This window comes from Callithrix jacchus, chromosome 8 (assembly GCF_049354715.1).
Source record: "Callithrix jacchus isolate 240 chromosome 8, calJac240_pri, whole genome shotgun sequence".
NCBI lineage: Eukaryota > Metazoa > Chordata > Mammalia > Primates > Cebidae > Callithrix > Callithrix jacchus.
In genome coordinates, this window is record NC_133509.1 from 72,410,001 (window position 1) to 72,431,340 (window position 21,340).

Here is a 21,340-nt window from a genome sequence, read left to right on the forward strand (position 1 = left end):
GCCTGGTTGATCTTTTATAGAACTGCTCCATGGTCTGAAGCTCTTCCTACCTAATCCTTCCTCTCTCATCTTCTTTCCCAGATGTCAAATCTGCATCATGTTCTGAAGGCTCCCCCTGCCTACTCCTGCACCCTCTTATTTTATCCTATACTGTAGGGTGTCTACTTCTACTTGAACTGACACAGTAGCGAGTCTGTAATATAAGTGCAATGTTTTTTAAACTATATGTTTGTTTACAAAGTATGGGCATTTATTTTTCTATGTCTGTTTATAGGAAAGTGTGAATGTAGGGAATTGAGGGCAGGCAAAATTGTTTTGAAAGAGGTGGAAGTATAGCAGGAATAGGAAGAATTGGAACTGCTGATCATGGAGTAACCTCTTAGAAAAGGAGTCTGAAAGAAAATCAGTATTGCTGGTTGTCTACTCCCAATGAACAGGAGAAAAAGGATCCAACAGAATTTTCTGGCACAAAAAAGATAGCTCAAGCTCACCTGACATTTTCATTTCACCGGAACTGGCATCAGACCGTTCTTCAAAGACTCCTGGTTCTGATGAATGGGAAATAATATTTAGATACCCATATCTGTGTGCTGACATTTTTAGAAAGCAGGTTTAACTTGTTTCTATATATATTATTGTTACTGGTATTTTACGTTTGATGCTGCCTTTTTAAAAATCACTTATTATTCCTTTTCTTAAATTTGTATTTTTGTTTTTCCTTTTAAAAAAATAAAATTGAGTAGTCTGGATATAATATATTTCATGATTTTACATTTTCATGATTATTAAAAAAATATATAGCATATATTTAAGCACATCAAGATTCAATCAGAATCTATATCCTTTCCACTAAGGATTAAGACTTTAAAATGTTTCACTTTACTCCCATTGGGAATGTGCCAATTTAAGACCATTAAATACTTTTATTCTTGATAATTTTAATGTTCACTCTGTGCGACAATAATTACACAGATTTAGCTATGTTTTTCTGATTTATTTCTCACCACAATTTATTCTGTCTTATAAACTTCCTTTCTTCTCATCACTTTTATTTTCCTTATTATATTTTTAACTAATTCTTTCTGGAAAGGTTTGAGGGTGGTAAATTTTGGAGTGGACTTGTACTCATGGATATATATTTATTTTCCTCTGCCTCTTGCATTCCAATTTGATATGGCATAAAATTCTATATTTTTAATTACTTGCCAGGCAGCATCCAGTGTTGATAATAAGTATTCGGGCCCTGTAGTTCTCATTCATCCCACTTGGAACTTCATAGTCTTTCTTTAAATGAAGACTTAAGTCTTTTTACGTTTCATTTTTTCATTTATTCATCAGATAAATACATGCCAGTCACCTCTATGTGCAAGCCACTGTTGTAGCTGCTGGAGCTGCAGCAGTGAAAAATCAAGGTTGCTAATTTCATGGAGCTTACAATTTAGTATGAGGTATAGATAAAATAAACGTGTACTGTGGATTCTTGTTATTTGTGATAGTTATGTTCCATAAAGTCACCTCAAGCACTGAATTAGTTGATATTGAACCGTTGTTCCTAATGGAAGTAGAAGGCTAGGGTCCTGTGAGCCTCTGGTTTTTCATCAGCTGATCAATAAATAACCTTGCTTTATGAGGTTTTCTATTTAAAGACAACTTATTTAATATATATTATTGATTCATAACCATTGAAGTCATAGCTGACAGTGCTATAACTCAAACCTGAAAGAAGCTTATGTAACATATTTATTTTCTCTGTAATGCAGATTGCTGCCTTCTTGTGCTTAGGAACACTAGCCAGCACTTCAGCACTATACTGGGGACCATTTTAAAGAGCAAAATCACAATCTGCCACTGTGGTGTAGATTTGTCTATGTTTTCCTGTAATATGGTCAATTTTTACTTTATATATTTTGGGGCTATGTTATTAGATGCATACCAATGAAGAATTGTTAAACATTCTTTGTTAGTCAAAACTTTCAGTAATGAACTGAGCTGCTTAATTTTAGTAAATACTTTTACCTCAGTTTATCTTTATTATTAATGGACTGATAGCAATTTTCCTTTATTATTTGTTCCCTTATACATAACTTTTCTATATTATTATATTTTAGATGTGTCTTTTATAAACAACATGTAGTTAGATAAAAACAAATATATTTGGAGTTTTTTTTTTGTTTTTCAATTGGACTTATTTAAAATTTACAACTACTTTTTATTTTTATTTTTCTTACCCATTATATGTTTAGTTTTTCCAATTATTTGGGTGTATTGTGTTTTATTATTTCTGTTTTAAAAGTTACATATAAATGATGTTTGAACAATGTGAGGTTAGGGGTACCAATCCCTGCACAGCTGAAAATTCACGTATAACTTTAAACTTTTCAAAAATTTAACCACAAGTAACTTATTGTTGACTGAAAGCATTACTGATAACATAAACAGTCCATTAACTCATATTTTGTATGTATATATATTATGTACTGTATTTTTACAATGAAGTAAACAAGAGAAAAGAAAATGGTAATAATGAGATAATAAGGAAGAGAAAAATATATTTACTATTAATTAAGTAGACATAGATGATCAAAAAGTCTTCACTTTGTTGTCTTTATAGTGAGTAGGCTGAGACAAAGGAAGAGAGGGGTTGGTTTTGCTGTTTGAGGGGTGGCAGATGCAGAAGAAAATCTGCATATAAGTAGATTTGCTGAACCACGAAGTTCAAACCCATGTTATTCAAGAGTCAATGGTATGTTTTTCTTATTCCTGTGGCAGCTTCCTTAGAATCTGCATCTTTAATTTATCAATGTCTCACATATATTAATACCTTTGTACTCCTCCAGGAAAATACAGTGACTTCAGAATCCTTTAAATCCATTTACCCCTTCTTGACTTATGCTCTTACTTTGATAGATTCTAGCTTTTAAACTCCAAAATAAATTTTTATTTTATGTAAAACACCTTAAATTTTACCCTTATATTTCTCTCTCTCTCTTTATTTTGCTTTTCTTTTCTTTCCTCAAATCTCAGACACTTATATCTGGAATCATTTTACCCTCTACCTAAATTGTATTTTATAGAATTTCTTTTAAGAGGAGGAGTAGTAGGTCTGCCGTTGGTGAAAACCTTGGCTTTCCTTAGTTTCAAAATGTCTTCATATTATTTCATTCTTGAGGAATCTTTTATCTGAGTATAATATATTGGCAGAGGTTTTAACACAATAATGATGTTTCATTATTTTATGGCATGCATTATTGCTGTGGAGAAGTAAGTCTTAAATGTAAAGACTTTGAAGCTAATACATTTTCTGCTTCTCCTAAACCTGGCTAGTTTTAAGTTTTTCATTTGCATTTCCTATAGTTTCACTATGATGTGTCCAGGTGTAGATTTCTTTTTATTTATCACATACTGAAATTCTTTGAGTTTGTAGTTGTAACTTTCATTAGCTATGGAAAATTTTTAGTAACCTCTTTAAATATTGTCTATTTATTCTCTATTTCATTTTCTGGAACTTTAATCACATGTGTTAGGTACATTTTTCCTCTTGTCCTTGGTATTGGATTCGGGACAATTTCTTCCAACCTATATTATAGGTAAGGTCCACGAATTCTCTCTTTAGTTACGTAGTTACGTATAATATACTATTAAACTTGTTTTTTATATTGTTCTTTTTAGTATTTCTATTTTTCCCTAAATCTGTTATGTTATAGTGTTGTGTTTCTTTGTGTAGGTGTCTGTCTTTAAATGTTTGCTTACCATTGTATTTGAAACACGATGTTAAGGAAACATTTGAGATTCAGAATGGCATTTTCTTCCTCCAAAGGATATTTTTGTTAGAATCTGGGGTCTTTACCATTCAGAGACAGCTTTAATCTAAAGTTAAGACTTGAATTTCTCTGACCACCCTTGTGATAGAGCCCAGACTAAAAGTCCACATAAAAGTTGATTTACTTCCACCCACTTTTAATCTGAAGGTGTACCCCTGTGGTATTCCAGTTTATATATAACTGGGCTGTATTATCAGGCTCTCCATCTCAGGTAGATTCTGGGCTTTGGCTTTTGTCACCCTTGCCCCAAGAAATTGCCAAATCTGCAACTCAGAGTTGCAGCTGTTTTGGCAAACATTTTGAGAACAAAGCATCTTTTAATAGTAGGCTTACCTTTTCTGGTCCTTGTCTTTTCTCAGATTATAAGGAAGAGAAAAAATATACTTATGGTTTTTCATCTCTTTATCCTGTTAGCTCTTTGATATTTTGACCATTGTTTTTCAAATTACATATAGCCCTCAGTTGTCCTCAGCAGAGTTCCTAATGTTACATAATTAGAAGCAGAAGTCATCATTGACTTTTAAAGACACCGTTTCCATTTCTGTTTACATTTCAGCTTTTATTGCATGCATACCAATTTCAATAATATCTTTGGGGTAGAGTAGGAGGATTTTTTTTTCCCATTAGATATCATCTAAGCAACACTGTAAGTACCCTCTCAAGACACCTTAGTTTGGCCATTATTTTGGCAGTTTCCAAGGCTTCAGCATATACGTTCCTTTTAAAAATAAGCAACCATTGATTGTTAATAAGTTCTGCAGTTTTTATATCTATAAAGCATGGTGCTAATGTTTTTGTCCTTATTGTTGTTAAAAGCTTTCCTTTAAATATATAATATCTGCTGTTCCATCATATTTCAATATCTTGTATAAGCATATGACAAAATAGTTTAAAAATCGTAGTTTGTCTTTAAAGGATAATGATGAAAGTGACTAAGTATCTTTCTACTATGTCCAGTAATTGCCTTACCTTACATTGTGCTATCACTACTTTCTGAAAGTATAACTCGAGAGGATTTTTAGCAAAAATTCAATGCTGGAGATTCCTAAGTTACCCATAGCTTTTTCCATCATCAGTAATAATTATATAATATTTTTAAAAATCTGACTTTTTATTCAATAAATATTTTTAAAATTCTTAATATTAGTTGTTTGAGACCCAACGATTTCAAAAAACGAAGTAGCAGTATGATTTAATTAATCATTAATCCACCAGGCTGTCAAATTTAGGTCTTCTAGGTTTCTGCATATCCAAACCACCGATTACAAGATAGAGAAGTAGCACATTTAATAATAACCTTAATTATTGTGGCAGTTTAATCTTATAATAAATATATGTACATACTTTTTTTAATTTTTGCATTTTTAAAAAATTGCATTTTAGGTTTTGGCGTACATGTGAAGAACATGCTAGATAGTTGCATAGGTACACACGTGGCAGTGTGATTTGCTACCTTCCTCCCCTTCACCTATATCTGGCATTTCTCCCCATTCTATCTCTCCCCAACTCCCCACCCCCCACTGTCCCTCCCCTATTCCCCCCAAAAGACCCCAGTGTGTAGTGCTCCCCTCCCTGTGTCCATGTGTTCTCATTGTTCAACACCCACCTATGAGTGAGAACATGCAGCATTTCATTTTCTGTTCTTGTGTCAGTTTGCTGAGAATGATGGTCTCCAGGTTCATCCATGTCATACTTAACAGATAGAATTCAAAGTATAAAGCCCTTAAGGAAAATTTCATTCCAGTTTACATTTAGAATGATTGCTTATACTTAAAAATAAATATTCATTTGTTGACAAGAAATCTAGATAATATGTCTTATTCATAATCCTCATATTAAGGTACATAAATTCAGTGTTAGCCTGTGAGATCATAGGATCATTGATCACTCCTAAGATTAAGGATGTCAGAAATAATGTAGAAGTAACCATTTTGCTAAATGTCAACACCGAAGCCAGATTGCAGGTTTTGGCCAAAAACTAAGGCTGTAGCTGGACTTTGTTCATTTCTGGTGTGTTCTAGAATTATACTACTTTCATATGTCTTCTCTTTTCTTAATAATGTTGTACTATGAAGTAACAGTCATCATAGACTTTTAAAATGTATTCCAAAACATAATTTAAAATTGTTATCTTTTTATCACAGAGCGTTCAAGCAAGCAGACTTTTAACTGAGAAATTCTCACCTGAAACCAGTGTCCTTACTTTACATCAATATAGCAGAAAAAATTTTAGCGTATGTAGAATTTTTATTCTTAATTAAGATTGTTTACTATATTTGCCTACAATCCAGATATTAATTGTAGTAATTCCAGAAATTATTTCTTGGGATTGGGCATGGTGGCTCATGCCTGTAATCCCTGCACTTTGGGAGTCTGATGTGGGCATATCGCTTAAGGCCAGGAGTTCAAGACCAGCATGGCAAATATGGTGAAACCCCATCTCTAGTAAAAATACAAAAAATTAGTTGGATGTGGTGGCATGTTCCTGTATCTCAGTTACTCAGGAGGCTGAGGTGGGGAGATTGCTTGAGCCTGGGAGGTGGAGGGCAATAGGGGGAGACTCAGTCTAAAAAAAAAAATTTTTTTTTTCTTGAGGCTTCCTCATTCTGAGAAATGGCTCAGATCATTCAGTGCTATCTTTGCTGTAGATACATTTTTACTTTCTCAAATATGCTGTTTTTATGACTGTTAGAAGATTTTATTCACTAATCAATAGCAGGTTATTTGTTGTGAGTTTTTCTGAAATTTCTAGTTTTTTTCACTCATTCTTGCCTAGGTCTTCAATGATCAAAGGTTTTGACTAAACAGAGAAGCTGTTTGTGGCCATGAAGCAGAGTAAGACTGACTGCTTTAAATGGTGGTCAGATGCATACTTATGACTTTAAATATAACTACAGTGTATCCAATGACCTGATCTTTATATGGGGTACAATTAAGATATGGGGTTTTATTTTTCTCTCACTAGTGCCTAATATGGTCTTTTTTGTTTTTTAAACCAAATCTTATTCCATCACCCAGGCTGGTGTACAGTGGTAAGTAAGATCATGGCTTATTGCAGTCTCGACCTTCTGGGCTCAAGTGATTCAGTGATTCTCCCACTTCAGCCTCTTGAGTAGCTAGGACTACAAATGCACACTACTATACACAGCTAGTTTTGTTTTTTTTTTTTTTTAGAAATGGGGTCTCACTATGTTGCCCAGACTGGTCTCAAAACTTCTGGGCTTAAGTGATCCTTCTGCCTCAGCCTCCCAAAGTGTTGGGATTACAGGTGTTAGGCCCTGGACATGGCCTAGGTATTTCTTTACTGCTGTTTGCATCACTATTAGCTTAAGGACATGGAACATGCCATTTCGTTTTTTTTTTTTTTTTTTTTTGAGATGGAGTCTCACTCTGTCACCAGGCTGGAGTGCAGTGACATGATCTCAGCTCACTGCAAGCTCTACCTCCCCGGTTTAATTGATTCTCCTGCCTCAGCCTCCCAAGTAGCAGGAACTACAGGCATGCACCTCCACCCCCAGCTAATTTTTGTATTTTTAGTAGAGGCGGGTTTCATGTTGGCCAGGATGGTCTCAATCTCTTGACCTTGTGATCTGCCCACCTTGGACTCCCAAAGTGCTGGGATTACAGGCATGAACCACCATGCTCGGCCAGGAACATGCCATTTTCTTTGTACTTTCCACTTAATTTAGTAGGGTTTTCCAACTCTTTTAATATAACAACACCAGTCTGGGTATGATTATAGTAAGTGGTAATGCTATTTTGGTTTCCTGAACTAAAAGGTTGAGATTGCTCATGATTAGAGGTGACTGTCCAGGGCTCCCACTAATGTAACCTCAGGGTTAAGGGGATTCATGGCTCAGCATATCTATCATATGTTCAGACATACCAGTACTGCCTACACCAGCTGGGAAGCTTTGCACTATACTACCTTGCACATAGCAGGTACTTGGTGTTTGTTATATCAAGTTGAATTTTAAAAATTAAGATAGTTTTTATTATTATAACACTGTTCTATATTAATTGTTAGATTTTAAGGTCTCTTCCTCTATGTGAAGTCAATGATGTCAAACTCAGTATTTATATTTTAATTGGTATTTCTGAATTTCATTAATTTACCTAAACAGTTATTAGCCAAGTATTATATATTTTAGCTTAACAAATAGTATCGTTGGCTAATGTATATTTCTCATTTGATTATTTCAGTGTTTCTTACTAAGAAAATCTGCATCACTTGAAAGTGTCCAAAAATGCTTCAGTGCACAACCTACACAACTAAGGGTATTATAATTTTACAGGTTTTACTCTCTAGAAGAAATGTTTGTGCTTCTAGCAATAATAATTACCTTGTGGTTTTTTAAAGCGTATACTTCTTCTATATTATATTCTCTAGTTGAATTACATGTTGAATTTTATATAGTTTCTTGAGATGGAGGAATACAGTAAGTCACAGAGGGTCAATATCTCTATTGCACTTTAGTATATGTCTTAAAGTATATAACTTGCTTGTATGAAACTACTATGTTTGAAGTCTGGGCCAAAATTCACTATAAATAAACACATCTCTATAACAAATCATTGTTTATTAGCAAATAAAATGCAGTTAGCTTATTGACAACGACTCAATAGGCAGGGAATGTTATATTAAAAGATTGAAAGTAATTTGTCTTTTGTAAGTCATGAGTATTATTAGAATTTCAAGTATGAATGTATAATTATCAGTGTGATAATCTTAATAGTATTATTAAAAATAATTAATAATATTCTCTAATAATTAGATAAAGTAAATACTATAATAGGTTGGATTCCATACTTCCAATTATAAATATTGAATTAAAAGTTATTATAGAGAATATTTGAACAGTATTGTGTAGAAATTCAGTGTTGTTAAAGGACTTTTGAAAGAAAACCCAAATTGATTTTATGGAATAAGGCATTTTAACAGCTTTTGCCCATTCTACCATTTTTTTGCATTAAATATAAAAGTACAGCATGTAATTTATTTGGATATGTAGAGAGCATTTTCTTTCAATTATAATATAGAAAATCATGATACATATCTAATTTATAGTGTTGTTTACATATACCTAATGAAATGACATATGACCAACCAAATTATTTTACTTTGCTTTAACCCACTATTAACTTGATCAGCTGACTTTTGAATAATTTTAAGAATACTGATTTTTAAATTTTCAAATTAAGTGACCAAACCATATTAATAGTAACAGAATTAATTAATTTTGAATGTATAGAAACTAAATTGATTTTATGTTTTTTTCTACCTCTTTGCTTTTTTATTAAGAGAGCAAAATCTTCTGTAGACTTGAGGAAGAAGGAGACTATAGTTCCTTTGGAAATCAAGAATGATATGCAAAGCAGTATAAAAGAGGTTATGTTTCAGAAAGCAAATGAATTGAAACGTCAGCTCCAGCTCCTTAAGCAAAATAAAACTGAGGATCCCATCCCTGTGCAGGAAAATATAGGTGACATCTTTGGAAACATTGGTGAAAAACACAGTTTGAGAAATCTCTCTTTGTCTCTCATTGAAGCATCTAAAAAAGCTGGCATTAGCTACATTGTTTATCCAAGGAAAAAGAAGACAAAATGGAAGAAAAGATTGAAACAACGAAAACTTACATACGTGTATGAAGAGTTAGCTAAGCCTCCAAAATCTCTTGAAAGGTCTTGTTTAAGCAATATTTTTTATAGTTTAAGAAATATGTTGTGGTTTTGATTTTAATTTTATAATCTCACCCCATGAAGTTATTATTTTATTCTGCACTGAAAATATGAACCTAGCTTTTTGAAAGGAAACCCTCCTTTAAAAATATTTAAGTATTTTATAGTATAAGTATGTGAATGGTTCAAATAATAATTTAAAGAGGGGACTTATTTAAGAACATGAAGTAAGAATAAATCAATTTGATGGCTAAATGAAATCTTCCAGAAAAAAAAACCCAAACAAGTTATTTGAAGTGATTTAGTAACAAAAAACAACTCTTGCTCCAAACAAATGCTGCCCATTTAAAATAGATTGCTTACATTTAAGTATTTTTAAATTTTAAATTATTGAATTGAATTATAAATCTAGATAGTTTTTTTTGTAAGCTCTTATTTAGGAATCAACACAGAAATATTTTTTTCCTTACTTGGAAGTAATAGTAGTCAGTCTATTTAAAATTATGTAGGGACCCGCAATAATAACCACTGAAATTCCAAACATGTTCATGATTAATTGTTCAGGATATAATTTTATTATAACAAAAGTATTGTGCAATATAGTTTCCATGCAGCTCTGGTTATTTCTTTTTAGATACATCCAGATATCACAGAATTTATTAAACTCGTGTCCTTTTGAAAAGTAAAGACTTCGCTGATGAGAATAAAAAATATTTGTTCAGTTTGTTGTTATAAAGACTTGCTGTCTGCAAAAGGGTTAATTATCTCTTGAAATGGTGACTTATCATCCCTGAGAAGACTGGGGCATAGTACTTTATAAGTGTGAGTGGCAGAGTGGAACAGAGGCCAACCGTAGTGAAGAATGCATTCATGTCTCCTGTTCTCTTTATATTATTTATGCATAAGTTTCCCCTGCCACAAATATAGTGTCTGGAAATTTTTTTGTTAGTTCATCTTTGGAAGACTTTAGGTAGGTTTTCCAAGCTGATAAATGTTTCAGATCAGAACCAGAAGTTTGTATATACGTTTTTGATACGTTTGCTGATTTTAAAGTATTACGAATCTTCACCATCCTACAAAGGGTAACACATACAGCACCATTTTGGCCACAACCTAAATGACTTCTATGTAAAAAAAAGGAAATAAACTGATCAAACGATGCTTCTGTGGGCTGTGGCCTTCTTACCCTTTACCATTTACCATATAAAGTTTTACCATTTAAAGAGATTTAGTTGCCTTTTAATACCTCAATTTGAAATTTATCTATGCTGCCAATGGGTGCAACAGGAGTCATTGGATGAAGCTTTTGGTGAAGGCAGTAAAACACACTGTGGGAGTATTCATCTAAGACAGTGTGTTAGTACAGCTTTCCTACCTTTTAAAAAAACCTTAATTCAAACTAATTTACGACATATAAATGCAGATTCGAATTGTCATTTCAAAACTAGCAATTATAGAGCAACTTGAAAAACAATTTTATTTCTATAATTTGAGATCTTTTTCCCCACTAATCTTTTGTTTTGTTTTGTTTTGTTTTGTTTGTTTTGTTTTGTTTGAGACAGAGTCTCACTCTGTCACCCAGGCTGGAGTGCAGTGGCATCATCTCGGGTCACTGCAACCTCCGCCTCCTGGCTCAAGTGATTCTCATGACTTATCCTCCTGAGGTAGCTGGGATTACAGGTGTGACCCACCATGCCTGGTCTTTTCCCACTAATCTGAATTTGGTAATTCACATATTTTCTTTTTACCATTTTATGCTCAACCATGAAGGTTATTTAATCACACCCATTCTTGGTTGGCTCCCTTAATGGTGGGAAGCAGCAGACTGCATATGTTCTTATATATCAAGTCAAATTGTGACTGTGGAAAGTCACTCCTGCAGAAGGCCACTGGAGCTACGTCACCTAGATTCATGCATTTCCTTTTATTCCCTTAGCCCTTTTGCTTCCCTCCTCAGCTAGGTCATGACAGGATGCCAACGTTTGCAACAACTTTACAGCTTCACTATTTCTCTAGAAGTTTCTCTCTGCTTTGGTCTCTGAGCTCAGTGTTGACAGACCAGCCTGAGGGAGTAGAGGGGACCTTCCTCAGTAGCTTGCTGACCCACAGTGAGCTCTTCCTACCAATGACTCTTGGCTGCCTTGACTCCCTTATACTCATTGTCTTACCTCCTACATGGGCTTTTGTGAATTGCTAGCCTCTTGATCTGTCTTCCAAGACAGTAATATTCTTCATCTGAGATCCAGGCTACTAGCTTGTTTGCTAATGGCATTCCTGTCCCTCTGAATGCATCTTCTTGTGCCCCTTTCTAGAATAATTGTCCTTAGTCTGGACTCACTTGCTCTGTTCCTGCAAGTTAACCTGTGGTCTCAGACCTGGTTTTTTTGGCACATTTGTGCTGCTGCATTCCTCAGAGAAGCAGAACTTATTTTCCCCAAGCAAGAGTTGTTATATTTTCCTTAGTTGTTTTGCCCATCCACTTTTTTGTTTGTTTGTTTTTAGAGACATGGCTTCACTTCCATTACCCAGACTGGAGTGCAATGTTGCCATCTCAGCAAACTGCAACCTCTGCCTCCTGGGCTCAAGGGATTCTCCCACTTCAGCTTCTCAAGTAGCTGGGCCTACAGGTGGGTGCCACCACGTGTGGCTAATTTTTGTATTTTTTTTTTTTGGTATAGACAGGGTTTCACCATGTTGCCCAGGCTGGTCTTGAACTTCTGGTCTCAAGCAAACCACCCGCCTTGACCTCCCAAAGTGCTGAGATTACAGGCATGAACTGCTGCTCCTGGCCATCAGGCCTATTTTGACTTTCATTTATCACTCTGCTTCTCTAAGAGCTGGCAGCAGTGATGTTCTAGGGACAAGAACTCTGGATTGGGAATTTGTGTACATCCATATCCCAACCTTCATTCACTGGATCCCCAGTAACTAGGCCAAGCTACTTAATTTCCTTGAATATTTGTTTCCCTGTCTGGAAGATGAATTGCCTATCCACATGATTTCTGAGGTCACGTCCAGTTCGAACATGCTTTGATTTGGATAGTAATATCATTCTTATTTTTATATAAACAGAGTATTTTGAGCAAAACATTTAAACTGTTCAAAATTTCTGTTTTCTCAAATTGTCTTACATCTCATCTCAGATTAATTGTAAGTACACATGTTCCAACCCAAAGGCTTGACTTTCTCAGACTGGTGTGATAGCTAGCATGTTAATTTACTCTGGTTCCTCCAACTGAACAACTGCGAACCATATTCATGGCTATGAAAACATGATCTAAAGTTGTAGTACAGGAAGAAATATTTACCTTTTGGGGTAGAGGTAAACAGCAAGTCCTCTCTTCTTAACATGTTCCTTTTCTTTATACTGTTTAATTTCAGTGATCCGGGACTATAACTCTTCCTCATAAAAGTTCACCCACTGTCTGCATTTGCTTTTTATATCCTTCTAGAAAGTTGCTTAGCAAGATCTTGCTTGTTTCTTTAAAAATATTATACTTATTAATACTTGACAGTAAAAATAATACATACTCATTGTAAAAACTTAGAAAATACAGCATGCTACATGCTACATTGAGAAATAAGTCACAATTAACATATTTTTGGATGTTTATGTGGTAATATATTTTAACAAAGCTATATGTATATGCATGTATGTGTGTATCATAGTGCTTGTATATCTATAAAGAAATCTTGAAATTATATACATCTAACTATGGCAGTGATTATTTTTGGAATAATGAGAAGCGATTAGTGGGTGGTTCAGGAGTAGTCTGGTATATATATAGCTTCAAAATTAGATTTAGAGGATCCCCTCATTCAACTCTCTTTTATGTGGAGTTTCCTCCTCACTTGTGCCTCATTAGTATCCTTTCCGCAGTTTCTCTGCCTAGTAAAATTTCAGAGTACTCATCACAGCTTTAGATGATACAGAAAAGTCAGGATATTGTAAGAGTGAAGCCTCTGAGAAGGCAAAAGTGGATGGGACATAAAACACAAGTGATATGACAGAACTCCCAGGGAAGAAGTGTTGTGCGTTCTATGAAGGAAGTGTCTTCCATCCCTGGAGTGTATATCTGGTATAAGAAAATGACCTAAGTGTTCCAGTCAGATAGCTCCTCTATTTTTAATGAAGGTAAAGTTTATTAGCTTAAAGGGAAGTGTTGGAGGGACTATAGTTAAATATGATTACTCTAATTAAATTATGGCACATAGTAGGAACTCGGCAACAATTTGATGAATGAATGAGTTCAGCCATTCATTTCTGCCACATACATTTATTGAGCACCTACTAAATAGCAGGTACTATTTTAGACAAGGAGCATAGGACAATGAACAAGACTGGCAAACTTCCTGTCCTCATAGATAGAGCTTATATTCTAGTGGGAGAGAGAGTGGAGAGATAAACAAATAATGTTAGGAAGTGACAAATATAATGAAGAAAATAAATCAGTGTAACAAAGGTTACTATTTTAGACAGAGTGGCCAGAAGCCTCTATAAGGTAGTGATATTTGAGCCTAGAACTGAATGGAATGAGGGAGTGAGGTGTTTGAATATCTGAAGTGGCCACAGAAAGTGCAAAGGCCTTGAGTTGGAGACATGCTTGTTGCTTTTGAGGGACAGCATAAAAGTCAGTGTGACTGGAACAGAGTGAGTGCAGAGTGGTAAGATGCAAGATTGAGGAAGTGGTCAGGGATAATACCACATGGTACCTTATAGGCCAGAGTAAGTTTGAAATTATTCATAAGAGTGCCAAGAAGTCATTATGGACTTGAGGATGGGTTAGTGATGTTTATTGGATTCTTACTACAAAAGGAAACACTGGGAGCTGGGAGCAGTGAGTTGACATGATCTAGTTTATATTCCAGAAGTTTCACTCTGGTTGCTTGTAAAAAATAAATCTATTGCAGTAGAGTAGAAAGACCAGTTAGAAAACTATTGAAGTAATCTGAGTGAGAAATCGTTTCTTGATCTGGGATGTTAGCAACAAAAGTGCTGGAAAGTGGTTAGATTCTAGGTAGATTTTAGAAACAGGGCCAATAGGATTTGCTTATGGGTTGGATATGGGAGGTATATATGTATAGAAAGAGAGAGGGCAGGGAGAGAGACTTGTCCCTGCCATGTAAATGTAAACTTCATCAGATTCTCCTAAACTAGAGGAATGGAAAAGAAAGCATGTCAGGTCCACAACTGCAAACCAGGTGCCAGGAGGTATGTTCATTGCTTCAGTAAATATACCACATCTGGAACTAAAGCTGTAATTAAAATTGTGATAATTTATAGTGGCTTTCTACAAGCTATCTTGGTTTTGCACGGGTGAAACAGGAAAGTAAAATGGAGATATGGTGGGAATTGCCCCCTACACCCCCCTACATCTTTCAAGTCTCTGATGGTGCCACTAATGTGTAATTTTCCCGGTGCTCTGGTATTGCTTTTTGTCTGCTATCTTGGTGGATAGTGGTGTGAGATGGAATGAGTGCAGTTGTAGAGATTTCCACTTGGCCCTTACTACCATTATCTTCCTCAGTCTACAGTTTATTCAGTTATTACATGTATTTACTCTCACTACACATGCTGGGACTAGGGAAATTATTTTTTAAAAATTGGGTCCATGTCTCATTAGATCCACTGTTAAATGGCCCCAGGCCAAGATTCTTTCTATCACTTGACTTTCACAATTCCATAATTTGATTGATAAATGTCAGTGGCATTTGTAGTGGGTATCTGTGGATTAGCATGAGGAGAGAGCCAGGATCTAATGGCCACTGGAAGGTTTGAGTATTCTTCTTTCTCAAACCTTTGGAACATTTCAGGCAAGATTTGCTATGTATACCTAAGCTACATTGCAGGATTCTTCCTCAGTGGGACTTTGCCCAACATTCCTGTTAATAGACATTTTGGACTATGAACTGGCTGGGGTCTGAGAGCTGGGTAAAGGATTGTGAACCCCCACTATAACTGCTTAGGTTTGTAACAGAATACCTATAAGTTTTTCCCCTATGTAAGCCAAAGAATGTCCAAAGAGGCTGCCCATTTATCTCATCTCTAAGGACCTTTAGGCATTTAGTTGCCACAGATCCTTGAGAGTTAAAATCCTGTTATTGTGGTCATAGTATGTATCATATCTATAGCAGTAACACTGGATTTTACCAATTCAGGTTCTATTATTTTCACTGGAATCAGTGAAACAAATTTCTTTGCTCCCATTCCCCCACTGTTGTTCTTTTCCTGCTCTGAGGTCAGCACTCACAAGGCTTTTCAAGGGTATTTTGCCCCCTCACCTATGCATTCTTTGGCCTTTCCAAGGGTTAGGATTTGACTACACACATTCCAAATTGCAGATAAATTCTTATTTCCAGAACCTTATAACTCATTTCTCTATGGCAATGGCTCTTATAGTGTAATCCATGCATTAGTGTTACTTGGGAACTTGTTAGAGGTGCATGTTCTGGAACTCCACCCTAGGTCTACCAAACAAGAGACCCTGGGGGTAGAGTTTCAAAATCTGTATTTTTAACAAGGCTTTGGTTAACTCTGATGCATGCTGAAGTTTGAGAACCCTTCGTTTACATTATTCCCAGGTGTTCTAGCTAAGGCTGTGTGTGCTGAGGCCAGTAGCCACGAACCCAAGGTTACCTCCGTGGAGGAGGTATGTGGGATGCTGAGAGACTGTAATGGCTGTGGCTCCATGAGAGGGTCGAGAGTCACAGCTGAGTGATTTTAGGGCCTGCTTGAGGTAGGTCCATTACAGCATATGAGGCAATGTCACAGTGTAGTCACTGAAAGAAGCTTATGAAGGAGAGGACTGAATATCTCAGATGGGGGATCTGACAATTCCTCAGCCAGTCTCCTCTGTTAAGGAAAGATAAGTGGAAATTGGAGATTTAAAATTCTCACTCTCATTCACATCTCCTTGTATGTTAACATCCCACATTTCAGTTTTCTGCTTATTGTCTAGTAGCTTCATTACCTTGGTGCACAAAGTTTAGAGAATACTTAATAGGTACTGCAACCACTCTTTGGTCTGAAAGAAGTAGTCTGCTGAACATACAATTTTTGTAATCATTATCATTGTCCTAATGACTTAAAGCTTCTTGATCTCCCAATGCCCGGCCTTCCACCTGAACATCATTCCCTGCTAACACTGGTGATATATGACAAGTTTTTATATCACCACATGCTATGGATTACTTGTGTCCATGTCCTATTTTAACCTGGCAAGGAATTTATCCTAGAATCCTGTGTGTGTGTGTGTGTGTGTGTGTGTGTATGTGTTTCCTGAGTCCATCTCTGGTACTAATTACTTTATCAGTCAAGATCCCACTAGTAAACAGCACTCATCTTAGGATAATTCTGGAAGGTTATGGTAAAGGAGAAATTTACAAAAATGTCAAAGTACAAGGAAATCAGAAATGATAATGCAGTATCCTGGAGCTAAAAGTGTAAAGCCATTTTCTACTCTTAAGTTTGAGAGGATTTAAAAAAAAAAGGAGTGATGACTAGAACCTGAAAGAAAAGAGTTGTATAGAAATGATTTTCTTGAAAGCAGTAGTGGTCTTTGTTCAAGGATCCTAGCTAGTTTGAGGAGACTCTTCATGAGGAAACCAGAGGAATAAACACCTTGACTTCACTCTCCTCCTTCCCTCTGTTGGGGTTCCTAATTGGATGAACTTTATGAGAAGACAGAGACCATGAGATCCTATGGCTATCGTCTATACAGATCAGTTTTCTGGGGCAGGGAGCAAGATGAGAAGGTTAGAAATGAATATGGAGGTGCAAACAAAACATATCTGGCACAGAACGCCTTTCTAAAGAGTCATTTGGTCAGAAATATGAATTGAGAAGGGGCCAGCCAGTCAGAAGGGCTGAAAAAAGCAATGGCCTTGAGGCTTGCTCAATGATGATGTAGGGAATGAGGGGTACAGTAGTAGTGTCAGAGATCTATGCTGGCACCTGATCATGTGGGGTCTTACAGATTGTGGTGAAGAGCTTGATTGGCATACTTATTAGGGGAAGCTCTTGGAGGAGTGACACGATCTTATTTACATTCATAAAACAAAAAAAAAAAATTATGCCTGGCTGCCATGCAGAGAACGAATTAGACAAAGGGCAAAAGTAGAAGCAGGGAATTAAGAAATTATTCTACTCTAAGAAGAATAGATGACGGTGGTTTGCACTAGAATGTGGAAAGGAATGGAGAATTTATGAAAATAAGGAAAGGGAAGGAAATGGACTTTTCTTACTTTTATTTTCCATTTAGTATTTCTCGTGGTACATACTCAGTAAATATGAAGTGATAGGGTAATTTTTTTTCTTCCATTAGAGTGAGTTTATTCTTATTTCCTGTGGCTAGTACAGTACCAGCCATACAGCACATGTTACTCGATGAAGACTGTATAGACAAAGGAGAATTTGAGAAGGCTAATCCTAGACTTATAGCATTTGAAAGCATGTATTAGGTATTATTTAATTTAAAAGCCTACCAGAGAAGAGTAAAACTGGGATATTTAGCTGATAGCCTGTGGTGTAGTCAACTCCTGCCTTCTTCCCGCTGCCTGAAGTTCATGTCCTCTTTAATCTCTTGCGTGGCATTTTTTTCCTCACATTTCTTACCTTCTTAATTCTGTTATAATTCCTGAAAGGCACATTGACCCCATTTTTCCAGTACTCTAAGGAGGCTACGTCTTTAAAAACAGTCTTTTGCTTTTATAACTTGACAGAGATTCTTCATACAGTGTTGCCATTTTATTAAATGAGGAGAACTTGTGCATAAAATTAGCATATAATTTTGTTTTGATAATAGAAATAGTAGTTATGTGTGTGGCTGAGTTGATTTACTGATTAGAAAGATGATTGTATTTCTGTAATTAAAAAAAATCACTCTTTTAAAAACTAGATCAGAATCTCATGGAATACTTCCTGAACAGAAGAAATATTTGTTCAAAGTTCCATTATATGAACATCAAATACGGTGTCCCAGCTTACCTTTGTATTTAAACTTTGAAAAATTTGTCCAAACGAAGGGAGGAATTCCAGAAAATAGTCATCCTCGGACATGGGCTCTTGATATGCTTATTGAGCACAAATATCAGCGTGCACCTATAAAAGAGAAAGTTGATAAAATATCTGTTCTTAAAGACCCACCTGAAATAGTAAAAGAACCACCAAAACTAAAATTAAATGATAATGTGGAGTCCAATCTTCCACCAGAAGTCATTAAACATTACGAATCTGAAGTGAAGATTTTGACTGAAGAGATAAATAATAAGACAGAATATCCTGCATTTGCATATTGTAGGCGTGGAGCTATTTATAGGAAACTGGGAAAGTTGCAGAGTGCCATGAATGATCTACAGAAAGTAAGTTTTATTAACCAAAATAGTAATATTCACCATTTACACTTGCTTTAAATTATACAGTAATTTTGCTGAAATTTTGAACAATGAATGTTTATACTATAGCATGTGGAATTATAACAGTATGATTATTTGCATTTTCAAATAATTAATATTAAAAACATGATTTTAGTTTGTCAGATTGGGAGGTTTTATTTTATGTTATATACATACAAAGCTGCTGGGATTTTCACCCGTGTTTGAAAATTTATTTGATAGGATATCCTCCTTTAGAAAATCAACTTTAACTGAATTTATACATGTATTTTCTAGGCAATGCTCTTGGAACCATTGTTTCTCAGTGCCTATTGGCACCGACATTTAATTTATCTTTTCCAAGACAAAATTAATGAAGCTTTGGATGACTTGAATTATATACATAAATACAATAAAAATAATACAGGTGGGTTGTCTGTGGTGACAGTTATATTACACAGATTTTGACCTCAGACTTTGTCATTTGTTGGTACTATAAAGATACATAAATCACTAGATATACATCCTGAAAATGACTTTCCTCAATTAAATTTTTTACTCTTGTTATTGTAAATCCAGGGCTTATACGATCCTTTAGTGTTTTTAAAATATTTATCATGGGTTGAAAGATTATTGTCCTTGATATATATTGCAGTAAATTGGTTCCTTACTGCTTATCTCACAACTGAAGAATATGAAATTAAAATTGTTAGTTATAGAAGTAATTTACAAGTATCTCTTTGATTTGTGTGATTTGATCACAACTGTCTGAATTAGAGTTATTGTATACCTAGGATTTCTTGCTTGTATGAAATCTATACCTTTGCCCTTATGTACTATCCTGCAACCAACTTGAAGCACTAGACATGGAACTTTCTAGGAATATGAAAATGTGATATTCATCTGTGTTTCTCCAATACCTACAACACACCCATAAAATAAAACATGAGCTTAATAAATACTTTTTGACCTGTGTTTATTTCTGCTAAAAGTCCATTAGGTTTTGAGTTATCACAACCTAACTTTTTACTATGATGATTAATATATTATGAAAAAACATTTTAGACATATGGAAAGGCAAAAGGTAATTTTTGTTACTTCAAATTGAAAGTACCTTTAACCACAAATGAGCATTTATCCAGCCTTTGAGAACAAATTTGGCATTGTTGAAATAAAAATTAAATGAAATGGGCTTAGGTATAGTGCCTCACACCTGTAATCCCAGCACTTTGGGAGGCTGAGGTGGGCAGATGTCATGAGCCCAGGAGTTCGAGGCCAGCCTGGGCAACATGATGAATCCCTGTCTCTATAAAAAGATACAAAAATTAGGTGGGTGTGGTGGCATGCATCTGTAGTGCCAGCTACATACGAGACTGTTGTGGGAGGATTGCTTGTGCCCTGGAGGTTGAGGCTGCAGTGGAGCCATGATTGTGCCACTGCACTCCAGCCTGGGTGGCAGAAGGAGATCCTGCCTAAAAAATAAAATAAATTAAAGTATAATAGAGAAAAGTTATTTTGACTTCATTTTTGGAGGGAGAGGGATTAATCTTTTACAAATTTCATAGTGAATGAAAGGATTATAACACCAAATTTTGTCTTTTTAATCTTCTTTAGAGGCATATTTATCAAAGGCAGAAATTTACAGAGGAAAAAAAGATATAACTTTGGCAATTCTGAACTATACCCAGGCAATTAAATGCAGACCCACAGATGCTGATATCTATTTCAGGAGGGGTGAGATGCATGAAATAGCAAACAAAGTACTGGCCATTGGTGACTTTTCTAAAGTAAGCTTTATCACATATAATTTTTGCCATTTATATAGTTTAGATTGTGATATTCTCATGCAAATAGTACAGCAAGTTTTTGGAGATCTTTTTGTATATATTATGTAATCCAAATTAATTTATTATAGGTTAGAAGTTAGAGTTTTCATTACTGGAATTAATGGTAACACTATGTTAATTATTTTAAAACATTGGTGGTTGGATGAATTTACGTCAGAATTGGGCATTGAGATAATGCTTAGGGGGACCGAGCTTTTCCAGCTGTCTCCACTGGAGCCATGATACAGTGATTAAAGAAGCCTTTAAAAATCCTTCTTACTTTTAAACATTAAAGAAAAGTATTTTCTACTTTTTAACTCTCGAATAGCTGATTCTTTTCTGCAGGGAACCTATCTGCTCTCAAAAAAACTGCTAACTGGTTCATTTATTTATTCATTTATTCATTTGCTCACTTGCAAATATTTATTTACTAAGGCACTGTTACAAATTATGATATTAAGGCATTGTACAAATTATGATAAGTGCTATGAAGGAAATAAAGATGGTAGGAGAGTAACTTACGTTTAGGAGATGTCAGAGAATTGAGGAAATGAACTTTTAACTGAACCGTAGTCAAGGCAAAGTATTCCCCTGATTGCAGTACAGTTCTAACTCTGATCTCCTGACTTTAAAGTCGAAATT

At 35.2% G+C, this 21,340-nt stretch overlaps 1 protein-coding gene across 14 annotated transcripts in view; it reads left to right on the top strand.

Moving 5' to 3' along the window:
- The window catches only part of TTC6 (tetratricopeptide repeat domain 6), a 229,610-nt gene that overhangs the window by 121,535 nt on the left and 86,735 nt on the right, over positions 1-21,340 (top strand). For all 14 annotated transcript variants that reach the window (XR_013521159.1, XM_035260381.2, XM_035260383.3 and 11 more), the window contains 6 exons: positions 5,966-6,055; positions 8,025-8,099; positions 9,124-9,503; positions 18,398-18,860; positions 19,170-19,299; positions 20,487-20,659. Coding sequence is in view for 13 of the 14 variants with exons in the window: in XM_035260381.2 (XP_035116272.1) it covers positions 5,966-6,055; positions 8,025-8,099; positions 9,124-9,503; positions 18,398-18,860; positions 19,170-19,299; positions 20,487-20,659 (1,311 nt within the window). In the remaining variant the exon portion in view is untranslated. The remainder of the gene's footprint in view (positions 1-5,965; positions 6,056-8,024; positions 8,100-9,123; positions 9,504-18,397; positions 18,861-19,169; positions 19,300-20,486; positions 20,660-21,340) is intronic.